At 37.2% G+C, this 25,707-nt stretch overlaps 6 protein-coding genes across 8 annotated transcripts in view; 1 reads left to right on the plus strand and 5 right to left on the minus strand.

The window, feature by feature from the left end:
• The window catches only part of LOC117230795 (atrial natriuretic peptide receptor 1-like), a 37,603-nt gene extending 34,363 nt beyond the window's left edge, over positions 1-3,240 (minus strand). For both annotated transcript variants that reach the window (XM_033488579.1, XM_033488577.1), the window contains exon 1: positions 2,621-3,240. The gene's annotated coding sequence lies outside the window, so the exon portion shown is untranslated. The remainder of the gene's footprint in view (positions 1-2,620) is intronic.
• On the plus strand, positions 574-4,109 carry LOC117230798 (DNA-directed primase/polymerase protein-like). The gene is made up of 3 exons (XM_033488586.1): positions 574-1,452; positions 1,538-2,328; positions 3,238-4,109. The coding sequence occupies exons 1-3, from the start codon at positions 1,117-1,119 to the stop codon at positions 3,446-3,448; spliced, it is 1,338 nt and encodes a 445-aa protein (XP_033344477.1). The 5' UTR covers positions 574-1,116; the 3' UTR covers positions 3,449-4,109.
• On the minus strand, positions 3,870-7,276 carry LOC117230797 (stAR-related lipid transfer protein 7, mitochondrial-like). Of its 2 annotated transcripts, XM_033488585.1 has the most exons (7): positions 6,569-7,276; positions 5,850-6,004; positions 5,497-5,765; positions 5,274-5,401; positions 4,778-4,917; positions 4,396-4,698; positions 3,870-4,299 (listed from the first exon to the last, which is right to left on the minus strand). In XM_033488585.1, exons 1-7 carry the CDS (start codon positions 6,964-6,966, stop codon positions 4,289-4,291), a joined length of 1,404 nt encoding a protein of 467 aa, XP_033344476.1. In that variant the 5' UTR covers positions 6,967-7,276; the 3' UTR covers positions 3,870-4,288. The 2 variants fall into 2 exon arrangements, with proteins under 2 accessions (XP_033344476.1, XP_033344475.1); XM_033488584.1 differs by having other exon boundaries at positions 3,870-4,698; positions 6,569-6,966.
• Positions 7,183-15,925, minus strand: LOC117230796 (titin homolog). Its single transcript, XM_033488583.1, has 10 exons — positions 15,722-15,925; positions 14,363-14,983; positions 12,190-13,334; positions 11,062-11,505; positions 10,717-10,854; positions 10,534-10,647; positions 10,220-10,347; positions 9,432-9,736; positions 8,467-9,293; positions 7,183-7,744 (listed from the first exon to the last, which is right to left on the minus strand). Exons 1-10 carry the CDS (start codon positions 15,792-15,794, stop codon positions 7,535-7,537), a joined length of 4,005 nt encoding a protein of 1,334 aa, XP_033344474.1. The 5' UTR covers positions 15,795-15,925; the 3' UTR covers positions 7,183-7,534.
• A 194-nt stretch (positions 15,926-16,119) lies between these two features.
• On the minus strand, positions 16,120-19,127 carry LOC117230800 (the record flags this gene model as incomplete). Its single annotated transcript, XM_033488589.1, has 3 exons — positions 16,120-16,417; positions 17,223-17,433; positions 18,880-19,127. Coding segments are annotated over 3 exons (504 nt in total), but the record flags the coding sequence as incomplete, so codon positions are not given.
• Positions 19,128-19,874: 747 nt separating this feature from the next.
• The window catches only part of LOC117230794 (DE-cadherin), a 91,514-nt gene continuing 85,681 nt past the window's right edge, over positions 19,875-25,707 (minus strand). Inside the window, exons 14-15 of the mRNA XM_033488575.1 lie at positions 25,511-25,663; positions 19,875-24,159 (exon numbers count right to left, since the gene is read on the minus strand). Of these exons, the coding sequence (XP_033344466.1) occupies positions 24,017-24,159; positions 25,511-25,663 (296 nt within the window). The 3' untranslated portion in view covers positions 19,875-24,016. The remainder of the gene's footprint in view (positions 24,160-25,510; positions 25,664-25,707) is intronic.

Raw genomic sequence — 25,707 nt, forward strand, 5'->3', positions numbered from 1 at the left:
AAGATCCTTAAATTTTTAAACTATTATCATTTGTACATAACCTTCTTCTTCTATAATAATGATCGTACGAATGATGATGAAAATAAAAAAAAAAATAGGGGGAATAGTACCTTAGTAAGTACACTGAATGCGAATGCGAATTATTTTGAAACAATTCAGTCTCTGATAAGTATCGCTATTCTGTAACTGAAACAATCGGCACGTCGTACGCCACTTTGTATTTCAAATATTTACAACATGATTTCTATGAATATAACTAACGCCGCGATTTTTTTCCTATAGATGTACCAAAGCGGACGATAATTGTAGTAAAATTGCACATATCAAAATATTTATTTATGCATTTTATTGATATTTGTTATTTGAAGCGTTTGTAGAATATTTCCGTTACTAATATTTCTTAATTTATTTGTCTATCTTAATAATAGACGAAAAGCCACGAGAAACAACATACAGTTTCGTCTCACACAGATGGGCTAATTTATGGATATATTTTGGCGCCAAACAGTGCTTTGTCGCTTGCGCATAAAGATGGCGTACAAAATCACTAACAGTTATTTATCAACTTCTAGCAGTGGGCGCAAAATGACGATCATGGTCGTGATCTTACTTTATTCACAATCGATTTTTTAATCTTGAGTAAAATTATTCAATGCGATAGTATTTCTTGATCTTGATTAAATTATTTCTTATAAAATACTACAATATAGCTTGCGTATAATGTTAGTTCAAAATTACGTTACGTTTTCTTCATATAAATAAATTTGCTTTATTTGATATTAAAAATAATTCAATTTCCTTTTCTTTATCTTATATCTTAAAGAGTAAAATATTAATCCTTCCTCTCGATTTTAAAATCGTAATATACATTTAGTGTCGTTAATGTAAAATATACAGGTTATGTGATGCGTGCAAAAAACATTTCTCCACCAATTAGAAGCGATCACAAAAAACCACAAATTACTGTGGAAAATCATTGTGATTGGGAACGATTGCGATCGAATCGCTGTCATTCATAAATTCACAAGTAGTAGTTCCCGCCATCTCTACTGATTAATGCTTATGCGTCTATGATTAAATGTTGTGTACTCTTAAAATTTTGACTTAAAATTAAACATGAGCGGAATCGATTTTCAGAAATTTTACGACAGCGAAACGGTCGAGAAGGTGGAAAAACGAGAAACAAATTGTGAGAGAAAGGTATCTAAAACGTGGGTGAAGAAGCATCGAAAAATGCCATCAAGCATTTTAAGGCCGCCCGACTTTTGGATGAAATTTGATAAACAAGTGGATGCGCTTAACACAGCTTCGAAAGAGAGTAACGATTACAATATGCTTTGCACGTTTGTTTATCAGGAATGTAATGGTTATCGTAAATTCATAGTAGCTCATCCTGAAATATATTGGTGGCATTACGAGCATCTCCCGGCAGAAAGAAGATGCTCTTACGAGGTATGTTATCGATAACGTTTCGTTGCATTTGATGGTATTTAAGATACACATAGAAACGATGCAATAAATTTACATTTAAATTCAGATAATTCCAGAAAATCAGCCTTGTCGATTATATTTGGATTTAGAGTATTCGATCGAACTAAACTCTGAACATGATGGACCGTCTATGACAAATATATTAATTGATATTTTTTGCATGTACTTGCTTAAACACTGGCGTATAATATGCAACAGATACAACGTAATCAATCTAGATTCAAGTACTAACGAAAAATTTAGCAGACATGTTATATTTAATATTAGAGATGTAGCCTTTAGAGATAATTATCATGTTGGTAGATTGGTAAAATCTATATGCATGGATATTTTGGATTATGTTTCATCTAAGGAAAAGCAACACGATATTTTAACCTGCTTTGATAGAATGCAACTTGAAGGATTAATTGTTGAAACAAAGAAAGGAAAAAGACTGTTTGTCGACACTGCAGTTTATACTAAGAATAGGCATTTTAGAATATATAAATCCACCAAGTGGGGGAAACAATCAAATCTGGTGGTCTCAAATGATTGTAAATATATTTGTTCTAGTGCATATAATGATAACGAATTAAGCATATTTCTAGATTCTTTGATATCGTATTTTGATATGAAGAAAGGCTTGATATTACTGGAATGGTCTGGAAACTGTGTACCAAATACGAATTGTTTTAAGGATAGAGTACAACAATGCAGTTATCAGGAAAATGGTAGTGCCTGTTCAAACTTTCCAATGTTAGATAAATATGTTAACAATTTAATATCTCCTGGAAAGATACGTGTATGTAAACATTATGAATATGCAAAAATATTGGTCTATGAAACTGTGGGATACAGGTATTTACAATTTTTTATATCAGATTATTCTAAAATCACGATAAAAAAAAGTAAAAAAGTAAGTTAAAAATCTACAATTAAATTTTTTCATATGTGGCTCCATTTTTGGACAAAAAAGATTTAGAAATTTGTTAAATACCTATACTTAGAAACATATTATTTCATTCACTAATTCTGATTAGCTGTGCTTATTCATTTTTGTATTTATAAGTACAGTATATGTGAATATAAAATTAGTATAATTTCAATTCATGCCATAAGTTTCAGTACTTAGATTATTCTAGTAACTTACAAAGTGCTGGAAATATCATCCATGATGTTGCAGCCAGATTGTTGCTCAGTGAATTAAATAAGCATAGTATTACCGCTTTATTCTTTATTTTTATATATATCGTAATAAAAATAGCTCATTTTAAAAATAACCGAAATCGTCATTATCTAATAAATATGTATCACAGAAGCATTGGAAGAAATGAAGAATTTAAACACATCAATTATTATCAATTCATGTAATTGTAATTCACTATACAAGTAGTCTACAGATTCAATTCTATATATATCAAGGGCAATATTTTCAGTGTTATGTAAATAATTAATATAAATAAATTATTTATGATGGTATGTATTTAGAATGATACCAAGTCTTGATTGACGTCGTTTATAACGATAAATAGTAATAGTGGTGACTCATCAGATTGAGCACAAATAAAGAAGTGGGTTGTTGCTATATAAATGCATGCTTGCTTAACGAATTTTTTAAAAATTTGTATTTTCCTATAAAGGAAGTCTCATGTGAACACATTTTATTCTATGTTTTGATCTACTTTTTTACATGAAAAATCCCCCCCCCCCCTTCGGTTGTGCAATGATAATCGTAAAAAGCAATTATTACTTTTTTTTTGCTAATAGGTACTGTGAAAATATTGGCAGATGTCATAAAAGTAACAATGTTTTATGGATCGTAAATTTAAAAAATAAAATGATGTATCAGAAATGTCATGATCCAGACTGTTTTGGTTTTAAATCTCAACCAAAACAATTACCAGAGGAAGTTTATTTTCAAATCGACGAGGAAGGTGATACATTTTTGAGTAGTGTCATAACAGAGGACATAGTGTAGAAGACTAGTCCTTTTAATATCAAAAAGTTGTATTGAGGTAGAAATACTTGAAACACAGTATTGTTAAATGGAAGTAATACACAGATGGGAACAAAGTTGTTGAACAATTTCAAGTACACAATACAAAGCTTTGTTTCCACGATATTTTCTCCTGAGATTGGCACGAAATATTAAAATATAAAACATTTACATGCTTCTTTTGCATGATATTGCAAACGTCTTATATAATATACTAGATTATTGTGTATTATATTAAGATGTGTACTACATTAAGATGTATGTTACATTGCACAGATTATTTACAATTTATATAAGTAATGAATGTGAATTGATTTCATTATATAGACACACATATATATATATATATAACTGTACATAACAAATTCAGATATATGAACTTGTAGAAAATTAATTCTCCATATTTTATGCAACTATTTATATTTTTACTACCCCCAGTGTACATAAATACAACATAGCATTTTGGCTGTGTAAAATTATGTAGACAAAAAGATCATGTACAAATTGTAATTTACCTTACATTTTTTTACGACTGAATACATTTTTCTTCCTATATTTTTCTTTTGTACTATACAATGAATAGTGTAAATGAAACTAACTACGAATATGATCAGTCTCGTGTTTGTTGCAATAAAGAATACCACAAAAACAAAACGCTACTTGTCAATTTCCAAAATTCTTCTAATTTGATAAAAGCACATTTCATGCTCGGTATCATCTTCGATGCAACCCCGGTGATCCAATGTATCCACTCATTCGTACCTGTATCTTTGTATCGCGATCGCGATCGTTACATTACCATTCTGCCCGTACAACGTCATGTTACAGACTTTCTATTGGCCAAAACCAATTTCATTATTTCAAATATATTGCAATTATTTGTCAGACAAATAACTTTGTAAAAAAAAAATAATGTAATAAGCTCCTGCCTTCGTCGGTTGTATCTGCTGTACTATCTATATCTTCGTCGCTCTCGTCGCATTCTTGCGTTTCTGGGAACGTCAAAGTCTCAACTTCTTCAACAAGATGACATTCCATCGTATCTCTTTCGCTCACTATTTCAGTCTCTTTATCGTTTTGTATGTTATCTTCCTCCGCGTTTCGCTTAGAAACATTCTCGTCGCTCGAAGAAATATGAGTAGCATTAGAAATATTTGTACTCTCTTTTGCAGATTTATAATTTTGATAATTTTTCGACGCTTGCCTCATACGAATTAAAAAGTCTGGCAATCCTAGGGATTTATAAATACAAAGATAAGTTGTAATATAAAAAAGTGGAGTTTGTCTTCGTTTTCCTATTTTCTGTAATACCTGACATTGCAACCCAAGCAGTAATAGCAGATGGAATATTCACACCAGGATCATCAAAGTAGGTCAATCCAAATTCGATGCCTGGTTGATGGAATTCTGTATAAGGCCTTATCACCATGTACGACCAATATGTTGTGACCCTGTTACGTATACACAGATCAGATTATTTAATAATAGCAAAGAATCCATTAAAACTTTTCTCCTACTTTTACATTTACTTTTATAATATTGGCAATCCAAGTATGTACTTTTATCGAGCTAGGCGATTCCATAATGAAATATAAAACTAAAAAATACCGATCAAGTGACTTAACGATATCGTATACATATACATGCGCGCGCGCGCGCGTGTGTGTGTGTAATATATATATATATATATATATATATATATATATATATATATATATATATATATATATATATATATATATTATTCTGTATATGTAGCATCTACGTTGTAAAAAATGAGCAAAAATGACCGAGATATTTATGATACCTGTATATTCCTGGTTTGGCAGGTGCATTAGGATGTTCTGTTACTTTACTTATAATTACGATTAACTGTTTTTCTTTGTCCATAATCCATCGTCGTTGATATACATAGTCTCTGTTTGTAAATAATCTCTAAAATTAAACATAACAGAGTGTTAAAATTTAAACAATAAGATTGGGTGATCAGTGTTATAAATAGTTTTCACATTGCGTGAGTTATTACATACTGGCCATATCGTTTCCCAATATATAATATCAGTACCATTATCAACAGACTTTTCCAATTTTGGGTCTGTATCTATAATTTTTAATTCTCGGGCAGTTAAATCCCACTTCTTCCTGTAATCCAGATCTATCTGGGTTTGCAGAAAGTCTTCAGCAGTAACATCCGAAAATGTACCATATACTTTATATGCAAATAATCCCCCAGAGTTTGGTTCTTCCCTCCTCCAAATGAGCATATCTTGCCGTTCTATGTACGGTCTCCATCCCTCCGCTGAAATCAAAAAAGGAATATATCAGTTACAGATATGTTCACCAATAGACAAACTGATGTTCAAAAGAACCAAATATTACGTACGATCTTGATTGGAAGTAGCATTAAATTTATTGCCATAGCATGTGCAATATTTTATGCCAGGTTGCTGAGCGTCTATCATAATTCTTAGGTGACATTTTGGGCAAATAACTGTAATGTCCCTTAATTTGTGAATTTTTTCGATATCCTGTCTACAGCTAATAAGCATAAAAGATAAAATAACCAATGTTAATGGAACATTTTGATGGATTTGTAATTCTTAATCTGTTAATTAAGTTTTCTCTTAAAAGTTCTGATGTTCAAAGTTAATAAGTTAGTAAAAAAACATAATAAAATCAACTGTGATTATTTATCTTTATCACAAATCAAGTAATGCATAAGATATATGGGATTTACAAATATAGTTATTATATTTAAGAGAATAACAATTCTAGTAACAAATTAACTTGTTTTTCCTAATTAACAACTTAAAAAGAGATATAAAAGAGGAAAAAGAAACTGAAAGGCAACTGCAATAAACAATTAGTTCCACTCAAATATTTGATAGACTAACAACAAAAATCAACTAAAAATTAATTAAAATCAAATCACTTCTTCAACTGTGTTGTAAATTTATGATCAACTAATATTTTGAGCAATAAATTTCTGTATTTTTAGATACGAAACCTATACCTGTTTTTACTCTCAATAAATACAATATACATATTGGAGCCTTCTAATTGTTGCGAAGCTATTAATTTGCAAAGGACCATCTACTATACCTGTTGAGTTCTTCTTCGTTTATTCTTTCACGGTCCCAATTGTACACAGTTACACCAATGCTGCTCGTTAGAAAATATCTAGCATTCCTCATTGTACGACGTTTCCAATTTTTCATAAATTCCTTAAGTGCTACCTCGTCCCATATTCGTGTATATAAATGAAATATCTGCAAGCTCCTTCGAATACGTTGTGCAGCAATGAATTCAAACTGTCTGGCACAAACTTTGGCTACCTGACCGCTTTGTTGTTTCAACCACAATGCTACTCTATTGCGATATTCACAAAATTTTCCATAGTTCTCGTACTGACCAAAAGAAGATGCTAACCTGGTTCCATTCCGAATGCAATTCGAACTCAGTTGTTTTGATAAGAAACCAGAACATTGCACCACATACATTGTTAGTCTTCCTGCTGCTTAATGCCTCTTAAAGAAATTCTTTCGAACAATGGAATATAAAGGTGACCGCTATCAACCAATTTCGTACTTAATCTCTATAAGCTTAAATTATCTTGGAGCAACAATTTATAGGTTATCTTCTATGTTGTTAAAATGCGTTATTAATTGGAAGTCATCGCTCTTTATATTGATTTCAGTAAATCTCACGGTAACGTGTTCATTGCATTTTTTATTTAAGAAACTATAAATTACTTATGAAACTTATAAAACATGTTGACGTTGTGGTAAGTATTCAACTAAGTGAAAACATGTATCTAATGCTATAGATTCATGGATATGTCGATACCTCGGCTGTACGTATATCGATATATCGGATCTCGTTGAGCGCAACGCAAGCGTAATCGTAAAAATAAAATAACATAAAATATATTAAGTGGACAAAATATATAAAAACTATTAAATTTGAGTCAAAAAGTAGATATTTTTAAACTCCAACACGTTACAGCAATCACCAAATTGCGACAAGTGTAAAATTAAAAAGTGATTAAGATTCAATATTATCGTTAATTTAATAATAGTTTGCGCAATATGGATATGTCTCTGAAGGTACGCAATTACCCGAAACTGGTGAGTACGCATATTTCGACGGACAATCTAGTAGATATCCTTCGAGTGCTCCTCGTTCGTTACGTATACATTTGAAATATTTGCTCGAACAAGGTTCATCATATGGGAACCGACCCTCGCTTGTACATAATGCCTCATTTAAGCGGTTTATCTGAAAAAACAAGAGAAGTGGTAAGTACGAGAAATACATTTAGTGACTCACGAAAGTATTTAAACATCTACCATAGAACATATTTATGTATATATTATGTGTATTATATGAAATATTTTGAAATTTCATTAACCCTGTAATAGGTAAACTGCGGATATTTCTGCAAATTCATATTTTTCTATGCATACAATTACGAACTTACTTAGAGAGACAATTATTTTACTTATTACAATTGTAACGACTACTATATTTCGGCTATTTTATATATATAGACATATTCTATGCGTTCTGTACACTTTTGTACTTTAAAATAAATGCATAAAAATCCACCGTCTAATAATGAGATACGACTAAAGCAATAGCATAAACTTTATATGCAATATGGATAAACCTATATGCATGCAACTTTTAAAATAATAAACTTCTTTCAAACTAGCTCTAGGAAGCTTTCAAACTAGTATTCCTGGGTTCTACAAATCAGAAACGAAATACAAATTTTGATTAAAAATAAATGGAAATTCGACGTGCCTCAAAACGAAGATTAACCTCAACTTTTATCAATACAATTATAATAGTTAGGTCTCATTACGGCGATTCATGTATAACGTAATACATATACACATATTTATGAAAGTCTTCTATAAGTGTTCAAATACATTTGTGAATCATATTTCATCGTGCATATTTTAGAGAAAGGAGAAAAGCAAAATAGAGATGCTTACGATTGTAATCGAATCAGGCAGTTTGTGAAGTGAAACTTTCGCGCAATCGTCTGTTCCTGATGAGCACAACAATTTTTCCTCGTCAAAGACGGAGCCTCTTGGACACGCAAACGGTATAATATTCACCATCATATCGTCGTTATTAACACACTGATAAAATATATTGCAGAAATTCGGATGTCGCCGAAAACCACTTGGACAAATGACACAGAACCTATCTACGCTTAGATTGCCAATATCAGGACTGTCTTCAATTTTGAACTTTGAAAATTCAGGTACTAGCGATGCAGCGTACATCCGACGTTTGCATAAACCCTTGGACTTAATTCTCTTTGGGAAATTGCAAGTTTCCAGCTGATCGTCCCAAAACGTTCCAAAGGGACAAGAGAACTGGTACCTAACCAACGAATCTCCGTATAGTACGCATCTATAAAATTTCGAACAATCCTCGGAATCAGGGAAGAAACCCTCTTTGACACAATCTTGTTGTTCATTGATTCCCTTGGGCAAGGAATCCGGGGTTATCGATAACGCAACATTCGTGGCATTCTCTCTCCCCGCTTCAGCAACATCATCATATAGTACTCCTGTGATGTTAGGTTGCGAAGTTTCAATGACAGGCTCCTCCATTTCAGGAATTTGTTCAGATATGTTTTCTGTAATGTTGGGTTTTGAAGTTCCGTTAACGGCTTCCTCAATTTTAGGAACTTTTTCAGATATTCCCTGCGGGATGTTGGAGATCGAAGTTTCGTGGGCGGCTTCCTTAGATCGAGGAGTCTGTTCAGATATGCCCCCTGCGATGTTCGGGTTCGAAGTTCCGTTGATGCCTTCTTCAAATTGAGGAATCTGTTCAGATATGCCCCCTGTAATATTAGGTGCTGAAGTTCCATCGATAGCTTCCTCCATTTCAGGAATTTTTTCAGATATTCCCACCGGGATGTTGGGGATCGAAGCTTCGTGGTCGGTTTCTTTAGATTGAGGAGTCTGTTTAGATATTCCCCCTGTAATATTAGGTGCCAAAGTTCCATCGATAGCTTCCTCTAATTCAGGAATTTTTTCAGATATTCCCTGCAGGATGTTGGGGATCGAAGTTTCGTGGGCGGCTTCTTTCGATTGAGGACTCTGTTCAGTTATTCCCTCTGCGATGTTGGGGTTCGAAGTTGCGTTGATGGCTTCTTCAGATTGAGGCATATGTTCAGATATGCCCTCTGTGATGTTAGATGCCGAAGTTCCTTCGGCAGCTTCCACAATTTCAGGAATTTTTTCAGATGTACCCTCTGTGATTTTGGGGTTCGAAGTTCCGACTGCAGGTTTCTCCGATCCAACAATTTCTCCAAATAGCCCTTCTATTATGTTGGGCTCCGAAGTTCCATCGACAGCTACCCCACTTTCAGGAATTTTTTCAGATATTTCCTCTGTGATGTTGGGCATCGAAGTTTCGTGGTCGGCTTCTTTATATCGAGGAGTCTGTTCAGATATTGCCTCTGTGATGTTGGGTATCGAAGTTTCATGGTCGGCTTCTTTAGATTGAGAAGTCTGTGCAGATATTCCCTGTGTGATGTTAGGTGCTAAAGTTCCATCGACAGCTTTCTCAATTTCAGGAATTTTTTCAGATGTACCCTCTGTGATTTTGGGGTTCGAAGTTCCGACTGCAGGTTTCTCCGATCCAACAATTTCTCCAAATAGCCCTTCTATTATGTTGGGCTCCGAAGTTCCATCGACAGCTACCCCACTTTCAGGAATTTTTTCAGATATTCCCTCTGTGATGTTGGGCATCGAAGTTTCGTGGTCGGCTTCTTTATATCGAGGAGTCTGTTCAGATATTGCTTCTGTGATGTTGGGTATCGAAGTTTCGTGGTCGGCTTCTTTAGATTGAGAAGTCTGTGCAGATATTCCCTGTGTGATGTTAGGTGCTAAAGTTCCTTTGGCAGCTTCCACAATTTCAGGAATTTTTTCAGATGTACCCCCTGTGATTTTGGGGTTCGAAGTTCCGACTGCAGGTTTCTCCGATCCAACAATTTCTCCAAATAGCCCTTCTATTATGTTGGGCTCCGAAGTTCCATCGACAGCTTCCCCATTTTCAGGAATTTTTTCAGATATTCCCTCTGTGATATTGGGCATCGAAGTTTCGTGGTTGGCTTCTTTAGATTGAGAAGTCTGTTCAGATATGCCCTCTGTGATGTTAGGTGCTAAAGTTACATCGACAGCTTCCTCAAATTCAGGAAGTTTTTCAGATATACCCTCTGTGATGTTGGGCATCGAAGTTTCGTGGTCGGCTTCTTTAGATCGAGGAGTCTGTTCAGATATGCCCCCTGTAATATTAGGTGCCAAAGTTCCATCGATAGCTTCCTCTAATTCAGGAATTTTTTCAGATATTCCCTGCGGGATGTTGGGGATCGAAGTTTCGTGGGCGGCTGCTTTCGATTGAGGACTCTGTTCAGTTATTCCCTCTGCGATGTTGGGGTTCGAAGTTCCGACTGCAGGTTTCTCCGATCCAACAATTTCTCCAAATAGCCCTTCTATTATGTTGGGCTCCGAAGTTCCATCGACAGCTTCCCCATTTTCAGGAATTTTTTCAGATGTACCCTCTGTGATTTTGGGGTTCGAAGTTCCGACTGCAGGTTTCTCCGATCCAACAATTTCTCCAAATAGCCCTTCTATTATGTTGGGCTCCGAAGTTCCATCGACAGCTTTTTCAAATTCAGGAATTTTTTCAGATGTTCCCTCTGTGATGTTGGGCATCGAAGTTTTGTGGTCTGCTTCTTTAGATCGAGGAGTCTGTTCAGATATGCTCCCTGTAATATTAGGTGCTAAAGTTCCATCGACAGCTTTCTCAATTTCAGGAATTTTTTCAGATATTCCCTCTGGGATGTTGGGGATCATAGTTTCGTGGGTGGCTTCTTTCGATTGAGGACTCTGTTCAGTTATTCCCTCTGCGATGTTGGGGTTCGAAGTTGCGTTGATGGCCTCTTCAGATTGAGGAATCTGTTCAGATATGTCCTCTGTGATGTTAGGTGCTAAAGTTCCATCGACAGCTTTCTCAATTTCAGGAATTTTCTCAGATATTCCCGCTGGGATGTTGGGGATCATAGTTTTGTGGGTGGCTTCTTTCGATTGAGGAGTCTGTTCAGACATGCCCCCTGCGATGTCCGGGTTCGAAGTTCCGTTGATGGCTTCTTCAGATTGAGGAATCTGTTCAGATATGTCCTCTGTGATGTTAGGTGCTAAAGTTCCATCGACAGCTTTCTCAATTTCAGGAATTTTTTCAGATATTCCCTCTGGGATGTTGGGGATCGAAGTTTCGTGGGTGGCTTCTTTCGATTGAGGACTCTGTTCAGTTATTCCCTCTGCGATGTTGGGGTTCGAAGTTGCGTTGATGGCTTCTTCAGATTGAGGCATATGTTCAGATATGCCCTCTGTGATGTTAGGTCGCGAATTTCCGTCGACGGCTTCCTCAATTTCAGGAAGTTTTTCAGACATTCCCTCTGTGGTGTTGAGAATCGATGTTGCGTCGTCGATTTTCTTAGATTTAGGAACTTGTACAGTTATGGTCTCTGTGATGTTAGGTTGTGAATTTCCGTCGACGGCTTCCTCAATTTCAGGAAGTTTTTCAGACATTCCCTCTGTGGTGTAGAGAATCGATGTTGCGTCGTCGATTTTCTTAGATTTAGGAACTTGTTCAGTTATGGCCTCTGTGATGTTAGGTTGCGAATTTCCGTCAACGGCGTCCTCAATTTTAGGAATTTTTTCAGACATTCCCTCTGTGGTGTTGAGAATCGATGTTCCTTCGTCGGCTTTCTTAGATTTAGGAACTTGTTCAGTTATGGCCTCTGTGATGTTAGGTTGCGAATTTCCGTCAACGGCGTCCTCAATTTTAGGAATTTTTTCAGATATTTCCTCTGTGATGTTGGGCTCCGAAGTTCTGTCGACAAGTTGCTCAATTTCAGGAATTTGTTCAGGTACGCCCTCTGTAACGTTCAATTTCAAAGTCCCGGTAGCGTGTTCTTCAATTTCAGTAATTTCTTTAAGTAGCTCGTCTGTAATGATAGGTGTCGAAGTTCTGACGGCAGATTGCACAGTTTCATAATTTTGTCCAAATAGCCCTTTTGTGACGTTGGGTTTCATATCTGAAATGACGGGTTTCTCGCTTTCAGGAACTTGTTCAGATATACTCTCTATGGCTGTAGGTGTTGAAGTTGCGATGACAGGTTTATCGATTTTAGGAATTTGTTGACGTATGTCTTCCGGGATTGTGGGTGGCGTAGTTTTGACGGTAAATTTCACAATTTCAGGAATTTTTTCAACTATCTTTTTCGTGATATTTGGTTTCACAACTGCGACGATAGGTTTATCGAGTTCAGGGTTCTGTTCAGTTATACCCTCTGTGATGTTGGGTTTGGAAGTTGCGACGATGGCTCCCTCGGTTTCAGGAACTTGTTCAGATATGTTTTCTGTGATGCTGGGTTGCGAAGTTACGTCGACGGTTTCCACAGCTTTAGAAATTTGTCCAAAGAGCCCTTTTGTCACGTTGGGTTTCGTATCAGGAATGACAGGCTTCTCGATTTCAGGAGTTTGTTCCGGTATGTCTTTTGCGATGTTTGGATTCGAGGTTCCAACTGTAGATTTGTTAATTTGCAAAATTGTTTGAGGTGTATCTTCTGTGATGTTGGGTTTTAAAATTGTAGTGGTAGGTTTCAAAGTTTTGGCGATTGATTCCAAAGTTGTGGCGATAGGTTCCGGTGTTAGGCCTTTGCGCTTCAAAGTTATGGCGGTGGATTCTAAAGTTTTGGCAGTGGATTTCACAGTTGTGGCATTGGGTTCCAGAGCTGTGCCGTTGGGTTTCAAAATTGCAGAGTTGGGTTTTGAAGCTGTGAAAATTTGAATTACACTGAGATGAATCGTCATAGTAATAATCTATAAACGATAAAGATCTTTGTATTTCTGATTGTGTCGTATAAACTTACGGACACAAACGTCGCGATGCGTCACGATAGCTTCATCGAATACGAGGTTACAATAACTTTCAAGATACACTACCGTTCAATAATATTCGGACACTTATTTTTGGCAGGATGTATTTTACTTAGGCAATTAATCTGATTTACAAACATCAACGTGCTATAATAAAAGTGCAACTGGAATTATACTACCATCGCCCTTCGACAGACAATTTAAATTTCTAGTTCGATGATTCTATAAAAAAGATAGTATATACCACATATCTAGTGTTTGGATTCTGTGCGTAGTGAAATAGTAAAATTGATCATATATTACAAAAGCATTAAAATTGATGCACACGAGCAAGCGAATCGATCGAAAGCCCTATCAAGGGATAAAGCATATTTTATCCTTGGTTCAGTCCGTAGTGATAAATGTAAAATATTGTCTCATGGTGTTTCAGTTTAAGCTATGATTATTAGATCAGTATCCGTTTGTTGCACACTTTCGTATTATATCATTGCTGCGTACCATTCAGTGATACGATGCAGTGCAGCCGTGCATAATATTTTCCCAATAATTAGTAATTACGAACTACTCGCCGATGTTTTCTCTTTTCAACATGTTTTTCTTTTTTTTTTTTTTTTTTTCTTAAGCTATCGGAATCCGACCGCTCAATTTTTATCTTTACCATTGTTTATACGTATCAATGAAAGAATTAGAAAAATTTCCATCACAGTCGGCGATGAGAAAGACCCTCTTGCTTCAATTTGACCAAAATCTTAATCTCAAACATAGTAGAATCGCGTCTGCATAACCATTTAACTATTTCTAACGCGTCAACACGCAGAAAGCTTCTTTTTATAACGATATAAATGGTTGTTATAATCACTGCATGATACGTAAGGATGATAAAATAGGAAAATGAGAAATACATATATCGCGAAGATTACTATACCTTGATGCCATTGTGCGAGCGGTTCAGTGACACTGAGCAACGATGTTTCTGGTTTCGGCCCCGGTTTTGACTCGTCTTTCGGTTGCAGTTCAGCTGGGGATAGAGGATCCTGTGGCGGTTGGGAAATTAATGAATGCAGCGGTTGTGGTTCTGGTTGCGGTTTTGGAGATGGTGGTGAAGATGACGGAGAAGGTTGTGGGGACGGTGGTATAGCAGTCTTCTTTAGCGGTTTTCTAGATGTTTGTGATTGTGGTTTTGGCGTTGGTGTTGATTTTAATTTTGCTTTTGTAGGTGGTGCTTTAGTTTCCTTCAGTGGTTTCTGAAGCGAAGCCGGCGGTTGTGGTTTCCCTTCTGCGGATGGTGCAACTCTTTTCTGGCATTCCGATCTGCCGCTCTGTTCGGGCGTTACACAGGTTTCTGTGCTGATCGAGAATACCAGATTATTCTCGCACTCAAAAACATTTTGAACAAAAGGTAGTCCGAAGAAGCTGTTACACTGATAAAATCGCTTGCAGTTGTGGACATCCGGAAAATGGCCTATATTTTTGCAGTTATACGATGCACGGTACGCATACGGCAGTTTCTTCGCGTGCAGGGCTTTTCCCAAGGACCATGGCAAAACTGTGAAATCGAAACGATATTTGCTAGCAGCGTGCTGAATTACTCTGACACAGGATGCGTCAGAAGCATCGCTCTTTCTTTCTTTGTACAAATATATCTAGATACTAAGCATACAGTCGATAAAATTTGAGATGCTTGCAACAAAAAGTAGACTAGAACAATTGTACTATAAAAATGAAGGTTTTCTTCTCCGTCATCATACGTGGAATATTATTCTACTTACGTGTTCGTTTCTTAAAATTGTGGTATAACAAAATAAGGAAATAGTAGATCGTAATTGTAATTGAAATTTGATTAACAATGTACAACGAAGTAATCTGAAGATGCCAATTGTCTCAAAGAGATGTGGGTGGCAAATAAGATATGGACGATGATGATTTCTACAGTTCTACAAGGCGTTTGCGTTAACGTGATAATTTCTCACGCATCAAAAAAAAAAAAAGAGAAAAATTATGAACAAAATTTTAGCCGTGTCAAGTGCACGACAAATAGGGACAATGAAAATTCCGAAAATAATTCGTTCTCGTGGCGAATCGAACGTTGCATTGACTTCTCTAAGTAAGTAAAAAAAGGAGACAATTTATAGCAGGAAATGTATAAAATACCAGAGATTGCCAGAAGTGTAACGTTTAATCTAATTATTTAAAAACCAGAAGTTCGTGAATATGAATCTAGGTGAACAAAGATGACGACGTTCTTTGGCAAATTTTCGTGTTCAAGTGTTCGACTCTCACTTACCTTCGTCGGAAACAGAATGTGCACTAATTCCAATCACAGACAGAATGCCAATCACACAGATATTCGTCCACATTATATAATATCGTCCATATTAGTATATAAATTCTAATCGCGTCTAAATAAAAAGAAAAATGACAGAAACTATCTTGCTACCGATATATCGTTACACGTTGGATGGACGAACGTGCAAATCGTCTACGGCGCGAGATTTATGTAGTTTCGGCAAAGATCGTTAAAGGGTGCGATCATAGAAAATCAAAGGCCGTCGATTGGTCGATAAGACATAACCGGTCGAATTTATGCCACGTAAAAAAGCGATCGAACAGCTGTCGACGTATGAAGGAACAAAACGAACAAAGGAAGGACAACGTGGAAGACGCGAAAGAAAATTATATTTCTCCTTTACTACTCATTGTTTGTATTATCGTTCGTATCGGTGATTTTACAAGGCACGTTCGAGCGGGCTCGTTCGCACGAAAACCGTATCGAAGCAAGCTTTGTTCGATAGATCCGGATACTTCGTTTCAGAGTCCAGTGCTTCCAAACAAGTTGCAAATCGTTGAAGGTATACGGTTCGAACGGCTCCCTCGAACGGTCCAATGTTTAGCCTATGGTGTTTCCTCTAACGTCAGATCAGATCCACTGCCGGATTCACTCGTTCGGCTTCCGACACTCCAACATTTTTCGCGCTTCCATCTGCAAACGAAACGCAAGAAAGAAACGCTTTTGGTTGGTAATGCTTCTTCCGCCTCCCTTTTTCACGAAGCAAAAGTAACAGCTACCCTTTGATATTCTTAAGAAGGAGAACGTTGACAGGAAGATCGTCTTTGTTGAACAGTAGAACTACCATTCTGTAATATCTACATATGTGTTCTATATACATATCAAATATGATTTAAACGATACAACAGTATAATTACGCTCTTTCGTAGATAAAAGTCGGTATTAACTTTGGCAAAAATATCTGTATGTTTTCAGGAATTACAGAAGAAGGAAATAAAATGATTATTTATTATTATTTTTGATCGTGGATAACCATTAGTTGGCGGATCATTGTACAAGAGATACCAGGAATTAAAGAGGAGAATTTTCATAAAGTTTTCATAAATGTTAATAAAAAGCAATTTCCATCGTCGATAATACTTATCGATAACTAAACAAACTTTGGTCGTTTATAATTACATTGCAAATATTTATGCAAATTCGTATTTGTACGAAGATAATTAAGGAAATGCAATCTAAATGGAAATTCGCTTCGTCCATTAGATGTCACGATGGATGCTCTACGTTCAATAGCTTGTATCTTTTTTTTGCACGTTGCATGCATCCTGTCGATGCAAGTAGATTTCAGAAATCTTAAATTTCTCAAGAATGCACGAACATCCTCCGTCTATTTACAACGATTGACCAAAGATACGTAATCTTTATACCGTAAATTTTGCAATTCGAATTGTAACAGCAACGATCCCTGTCTTCCTCGGTTTTGTTGCGAAAAGCGTACCTGTATCAAATGGTAAACGTTCAGCAGCTGTTCGAGCGAAGGTCTAGCCTGCGAAGGGCACTCGGGTCTAACGGCACTCCATTCGAGTCTCTGGCTTCTTTTTCCCCAACCGGTCGAAAAGTTTAGCTGAGCTTCGGCTCCAGAATTCAGGATCAAGCATAATAGCAATATTATAGAGAAAACGAGAAACTCGAGTCGAACTTTACGATGCCTATGAAACGAAACAAAACGAATAAAAAGCTTGTTGCGTAACTAAATTGGCGATTGCGATAATTACATGTACAGACACGAATGCATCGATCGTCGTTCGATCAATATAAAAATGTATGTAGGTTCTCTTGGCGGCAGAGATACAGCGAGGTGATAAATTAAAGTCACAAATGAAAAATTAAGTAAATACGGTGATTGATCTAGCCATAGTTAGAGCCTTGTGCGCGCGCGTGTACAAACCAATCCGCATGATCAATCTGCAGAGGTTCCGAAATGCAAATATCTCGAGTGGCAAGTTGCAAACGTTATTTTGCGAATTGATATGTACAACTGATCTGCTGATAATCTGCCATTGCAATTACACCGTACTGGCCCGCGATACAAACATACAGCGACTACAAACTGCACAGCGGTTCATGAAAGTATTTCGACACTTTTGGAAACGTTTTTGCGTATATATTATACGAAACATTTTGGAATTTCATTATCGCTATAACGAGACACGATTATGATTGTATTGGTGAGATTTAAAAGGAACCTGAGAATGTAAAGGGAAGAAGATACTTATTGATAGTCTGGAATCGTCGAAGTATTTGAACAGTCAACTGTTCAGTATGTTGATAAGCCACAATTCGTAGCGAGACTATTTTTAACGCAAAGATCCTGTTAAGAATATTATTCGCGTCAAATAAACGTACAAATAAACGTTGTATGATAAATATCTTGTAATTTTCATACGCACTTTCGTATCGGTACGATATTTTACTATGACGATCGCGATAGTCGCGTCGCGTTAAAGTATTATATTAGCGAAGTTTCGTATAACGCGCATAATATAGAAAATAATACAGAGAAGTTCTGCGATAAGTTTCCGATTAATTTCATCAGCCACTGTACACGTACATCACTGTATTTATTATACCATTTGTATTTGTAATTACGGTTGAATTCAGAAAATTTTGTTAATTCACATATTGCGTTTACATTAAAGATAACAAAAAAGCCTATGTTTAGAAAAAAAAACGTCATAATATAACGATAAAGTCTAACGTCCGGTCGAACTTAGAAATCATAATTTCTGTCAATAAATTTTCTTTTAGCGATAAAATACTCTTGTTTGATTTATGCGTCTCGAGCAACGTGTCGCAATGTGGCAAAACCGTTCCACGTCCAAAATGGTTCTACGACTTGCTTCAAAATTTCTACATTTATTTTCTTTCGTTTTTTCGCCGTTTATGCTCCGATCAATTGGCTTCAAGTGTATTAAATTTCGTATCATTTAACGATATACTCGTATAACTGGAAAAAGTTGATACTGTGAAAACGAAGCGCGCGACTTGCTACAAAATACGCTTCGTTTGTAAAAATAAGAATTGGTGGAAATATTTTTCGTAGCCACTGTGTGTAACTAATAGTACGTTTAACGCGCGCACAACAGGCCACTTACATGTCGTCAGTGGGAATCGCGTTTAAAGCGACCAACGCGATTCGAGAAGATCGTGCTGCTCGTTTCTGGTCCTCGAGATCGTGTGTCCGCCGGAAGTGAACACGACTGCGAGAGGATAACCAGGCCGAGGACTTTTTTATAGGTTCCCAGCAACCCCTTCTCGAGATTCTTGGCAATTTACAACGTAAAACGTCCGGCTTGGCGCCGGGGTGAATTCTATGAAAGACATCGTGTCGCAATCCAACGACTCAAGGGTTTCTTTTTTCTCGTTCGGCAAACGTCACTACGAAGCCTGCCGTGATTTCCATTAATTAACCAAGGTCCAGTGACTGGGGAAATTTCCGATTTAAAAGGAATTCCCAGAGCGATGCGAGATATTCACGATAGCGGCGAATGTATTAGCGCGATGCATTTGCGATTCGATCGTCTATGGTGTCTTACGCGTTTCCTCGTAACAGCGCCGCGTGAAGAATTTGTAACGTTTTTCCGCAATGGAATTTGCCCGATGTAATTGCAAAGTGATTCGAACGACGAGCAAATTGCATTAATTTTATATAAAATATATGTATACATACATATTCGATGCATATTCTATATGCATGAATATTCTATATTCGACGCGTACTCGGTGTATTTAAATTGTATGAAATTAATATATTTTGACGTTACTTATTATGCGAATATTCAGCTTATCGCTTATTACGCAGAAAACTGTGCATTAATAACGCGCGTGAAACAAATCGAATTTATATCTCCACGGTATCTGTCTATATTTTTAATAACTTTCTTTTTGCTGTAAAGGTATATCGAATGCTGTAACGAAAATTTCCTCTTTACGATTTCCAATAGCGTTAAGTCTGTCGATCAGTGGCTCGATCCTAGCATTCGTATTGTTAATCTTTCTTAATTTTATCTCTTGTCGTTTAATTCGCTGTATTTTACCGTCGACGATATTTCGTATTGGCATGGGAACCTCTCAAATATCGCAAACCACGTTTACTTCCAATGTCATCGTCTTTTATTATTGCTACAAAAAAAAGAAGAACACGAAGTTACACGTATCTCCGACGACGGTAGATGGATCTCGCGAGTAAAGGTGAAAGATGTGCTGCGCGTATATCTTGCGATCAACTATCACATGTCGAGTAGGTCGCGCGGCCAACCATTGTGGTCTCGCGTCTCCTGGAATATAATTTACAAGAAGCCTGTATATGCGTATACCTGTGGCTAAAGTGTTCGTCTCGCGACTCTTTCGCCAACATCACTCGGAAAGAGGAACGCCTCTTTGACAATAGAGCTTCGTTCAAATTAGACGAATTACCTGAATTCAAGCGATATAAATTTGACTCGCAACTCGAAATCTCTTGAAATATCTTCGTTGCTCGAAAGTCGCTTGATTTCAAATAATTTATAGCATTTTACCGGTGTCGATCTGTTACGTTACTCGATTCCTTTCGAGTATTTCTTTCAAGAATTTTAGCGATCTCTTTGCAGTCGTCGTCGCTTCTCCTTCGAGACTTTTATTTAAATTCGTTAACATTCCAGATGGAATTACTCAAAATGAAAAGGCGCAAGGTGGAAAAATCCACTGTTGGATTTGGAACAGAGGCAAGTTCGAAATGGAACGATATAGGCGATAGGTATTTACCGCGTATTATAGGTATTTAATTCGCGTATTTACCGATATTCATGTCCTAAAGCAACTTCACCTTTCTTTCAACTTAATATTCTTAGTCGTACTTGCTATGCGTGATATTCGTCGATGAACATTTTACAGACATACGTAACTACTTGCAGTTTACTTTTCATTATCTATCTTAAAATCAGGATTCTTCGAAACACCTGCAAAACAGCTCCAATTCAAATATGTAATCGACTAATCTGAACGGAGCTTTAGGTGTCACCGCTCTCACACCTTGACCAGCTAGATGCATGGTCGTGGAACAGAACCGTCGCGTCGTTTCTCTTTTTATTCTTTTCTCTTCTCTTTAATTGTACATAAGGGCAGTGTTCGAGTATATAGCATAAGTAGCGTATCGCGAACTAGTCCGCTCGTAGCTTAGTCAGTGCGCGATAAATAAGTGTGACGCGACAAAATCGAGCCGAACTCTGCCGATGAGTGGCGATCGTTTCACGTTTCTTATTCGCCGCTGCCGACGGAGACGTTCTTTGTACTGCGACGGAGTGTATCGTTAAAAAGACGCCCACCTGTATGATACGACAGGTGATTTACTAACACATATCTTATTATTCCGATAACGTATCTCGATACTCGTGCCCGTGCAATCGTAATTATTCGGTGACAGACGTCATCTAAATAAGAAAGAAAACGTTCATTCTTGGATATCGATGCGTACGAACCAACTACTCTTGTACGCATCTGAGATCACGCGCTCTCCCCTAAACCGCATTCGTTTCTTATCGTATAAATTACACGTTAAATCTTTCGACGGCGCTTTGAAGTCGATTCAGTAGGTAAGTTCACCCAAACGGAGTTTGCTAATCCTTTGCGGTCGTACGACTTCTCTCTGCCATCAGAACGCTCTTCTTGGTACTTCGATCGTACGTATACACTCGGCTACCGAGGCAAAGAACCAGTTTGATCGTATGTCATACCGAATACGACGCTCTTCGAGGTTGCGTGGCATCCGACGAACGATCGAGTGAAACGCAATATTATTAGAAAATTTAGACACGAGTTGTTGTTTCACCAGGTTAAAAAATGTATTAGAATAATAAATCACGTTACGGAAGGCCGTGACATAAATCGAAGGTACAAGAAGAATTTTATAATTTGAAGAAGGAACAGTTTATGGCGATACAAAATAGATCGAGTTTCTCCATGTTTCGTACAATTTTTATATGGGAAAAGAAATTCTGATATTCGGTAGATTTTCGATATTCCCTTTCGTAGTTCTAACGTGGATTCGATAGAATTCCACGGTGTAAATTGGTTAAAAAGAAATTGTAAATGAAATATCGCGCTGAACGCAACTTTGGTCCTCGATGAGTTAATAAGACTTACAAGTTAGTGCAGGTAGACATTTCCATTTCTTAAAATATTTCATAAGCAACGCTCTAAATTGGCAAAAGGAAAGCCGTAGATGTAAAGTAGCAGCAACGAATATCAGTTTGATCTTTTTAACATCTCCCTTGATTACGTAATCAGTAGATGGCAAATATTTATACAAATTCAGATTTTTATGAACACAGTTAAGAGCGTAGTAGGACGTAGATACAGAAATTCGGTTCGCACGTTAAACGTTATAACAAGTACTCTACTTTAGATATTTTATATGTTTCCTACGCGCTTTTCTATCTTCGAATCTTCTAGAAACAGATACAAATCCGCGATCTAATTATTAGAGTTCAACGAAAATGAATTCCGGCAACCAAATCTAAGCTCGATACGACCGCAAAGGGTTAAAAGTCCACCTGAATCGCCATCGATATACATTTGCTTACTTTTATTACTGATGCTGTTGTTCTTATTACGACTATCGTTATCGTTACTATTATTATTATTATACATATGCATATCGCCGTTGATGTATCGTACAAAAAGCTTACAAATTATTATCACATATATACGTGTACGTACGTGCGCGAACGCCTACATAGGTACACGGATATACATACATACATAATATATATATATATATATCTATATACATATACTTGGAAATATTCGCAGGCACACGCGCGCGTGCAGAGTCGTCTTCGCGAATGGAATAAAATGGATGTCGAGATAAACGATTATCGCCAATCGGCGGAAAAGAAAAGGCAAACAGTCGCGTTGGAACTGTTCGTCGCTGGTAAACGTTGCGACCATACATTCGTGTATTCGTGCACAATTCGGTGGATCGATTTTAGATTCAGATTTCGGGCACACGATATGGCACTCGGATCCCTTCTCACCGATTCGCACGCGTGACATATTCCATTTCCAATCACATTGGCCTAGACGCGCGCGCATGCACACTCATGCACACACGCATCTGTGTACAGCATAGATTCGGTGTTTAGGTTTATATCTATTCGTGTATTCGCATATGTAAAGTTTCGCACACCTGCTACACAGTTTCTAAACGCACTCGCGCACATAATCGTTTAATAAAATAGTCTATAAGTTAAATATAGAGGAGCGGTAACGCTCTCCCGCTGCCATTTGTTCCATCTTTATTTTTCCCTATCGTGTCTCGGGTTTCGCCTATCGCTACGCTGCCATCATTCATTCGTCTCGTTTCCTCTCTGCATTCTATATACTCGTTGCCCACGATGTCCTCGCAGGCATGTACATGCATACATACATATTTATTCGTTTCTATAATGTACGTATAAAAAAATAAGTCCAGTCCTCGTAACTCGAATGATTGCCAAAAGAATTCACCGTGTTCTTTGCATCTTCGTTCGAAGTCAGATTCTCGCGATCTCTTCACGCTATAAATCATCGTTCCCTTCGTTACTGGTGGAATGCACGCGCGAAATTAACGCATATTAACGAGCGAATATGCGCGTGTCCATTGTCGTGTGATGCTAGACAGCCGAGTTACAGTCGTCATAGCAAGTCATTCTCGGCTGATGCGTCGATTTCTTTTTTTTTTTTTTTTTTCTTTAATTCACTGTTACCTGTCTTTTTTTATTTCTTCGTTTTATATTCTCTTGTCAATAGGAAATAGAATACTATCTTTGCTTTTTCATGGTCTCTTAGTCTTCCGCCGCTATGTCGTCTATTCTTAAAGATCGCGTGTTACATCGTCACTCGGAGAGCATTACGAGCTATCCGTTGTTTCCTTTGAAAATTCAATTCTAACCGAACGTTATTCTCTATTGGTTGCGAGAGCAGTCTGCTCGCGGGTAAAAGGAAAGACGTAAAAATAGATAAAATGAACAGAAAATAACAGAGAAAGGAAAATACTACGCTTCGATTACGCTCTGCCGAAACGATATGTGGCTACCGATGCCGTGATTCGGCACTGTGTCCTCGATACAAAAGTACAACAGGTATCCTCGAGTTCGAGTTAAGTACACGAGGCGACGAAGCGAAGAGGAATCGTTGCTTCGTCGAGGAGATCGGAAGTTATCGAGTTAATTGTCGCGAACTCTTCGAGTCGAAAGTCGAAAGATCGCGCGAGACTCAACACCAACTCTCGCTTTCCCGTTCTCCTACTCCGTCGCTCTCTTCGTCGCTGGGTTCTTCTCCGTACATGTCGGCTAATTTGCGGAACCTCGGGCCAAAGTTCGACAAGTAGTTGAACTTGAGATCCCCGTCGTCGGTACCTGCAGAAGAAAAAGGAAATATCGTAGAAACTAGTCGATGATTCTATCTCGTCTCTCCAACAGAATCGAGCGTACTTTTTAGCTTTTTTCTTATCAGAGCGGTTCCGATTTCTGAGATCGAGATTACTTCGCGTTACAGTACACAGTGGCTTACGAAAATATCCGAACGGTTGCCAGTAGAAAACTTCGACGTACGTATATATTATATCCTTTGTATAATAGATTAAAGAAAATTGATTACGCGGTATAATAAGTGGTAGCGATAGTACGAGGTCGTAAAATCAGCCACTGATTAAAGTTAACAACTTTCGATGACCGCAGCAAGTAATTTAAAACGTGTTGGGAATCGTAAGGATCTAGAACTTCGTTCAAGGTTGTACGATGTCAACGCAGCAGCTCCGCGATAAATCGAAAACGATTTGTCTGCTTGTAAAGAAAGATTTATGCAAATCCGTATTTTTCACTCTGTCATTAAGAAGATGGAACCTAGGTACGCATGGAAAATTGCTTCACGCATTGTACTTTGGCTACCGTGCATCTCTACGTCTTCGGATTTCTCATAAATAGATAGAAGCGCATAAAACCACGGTCCCCACTTTGTAACTCTTATTCTAATTTATATGCTGATAGCTTTGATTTCATGACTCATCGTTGAACTGCTGATGATGACAGATCGGTGATCCTATTTAACGTTTTACTTCCTCGCTATATATTTTCATTCGCTATACGGTTGCGGCCCCAGTTACCATTATTGGCTAACAGTCCATGGTGAATTGGAGAGTGTCTGGTAGAAAACACTGCAACTGCCAAGAAACAAGTTTTGCGGGAGAAAAAGGAACTCGTGCATCGATGTAGTCCAAATTTATGAAAAAGGAAAATGTATCTATGGAAACCTGCGTGTAGAACCTCTGTACGTGCCACCTCTTGCAGTTAGTTGCAAGGAAAGCTCGATGCTCCTTTCATTTACACTTAGACAGATGGCATAGACAAACGCCAAGAAACGATTAACTAATCTTCAATAGCATTTACATTTTTCTCTATACATCGTGATACTATCTTCCAGCATTATCAATAGCTATAGAGGAAGAAAAATTGCACTTGATTTCTACGTTACATTATTCTCATTGACACGTAGCATATTTTGCAATAAAAAGATTTTCAATTGTTGCACTCACTGTGTTTTCTACAATTTTACCTACTATTTTGGCCAGTACAATGTTTCGTACCATTTTATGATATTTTCAGACTGTAAATTCCGCTTTAGTTTTCCTAGATTTTGGTCGCGTAATTTTATTTACTTCCGCCGATTCCGTTAATTAAACGAACGATACACATATTCAGTGGTACGTACATGAAGCCAAGGATGATAAAGAACCCTCGGAATTGCCTTCTCCTTCGTACGCATAGTGCCTGACATCGTCGAACGGATTCGTGTCAGGATCCTTGTCGCAGCTCTCTTTCTTGCCGTCTAGGAAACCGCAAATATCCGGCACCTCGTCGGGACCTGGCAAGCGAGAAAAGAAAGCGGACGTATATAATTGATCTTCG

This window comes from Bombus vosnesenskii, unplaced genomic scaffold, assembly GCF_011952255.1.
Source record: "Bombus vosnesenskii isolate JDL3184/JDL3185 unplaced genomic scaffold, Bvos_JDL3184-5_v1.1 scf7180000013267, whole genome shotgun sequence".
NCBI lineage: Eukaryota > Metazoa > Arthropoda > Insecta > Hymenoptera > Apidae > Bombus > Bombus vosnesenskii.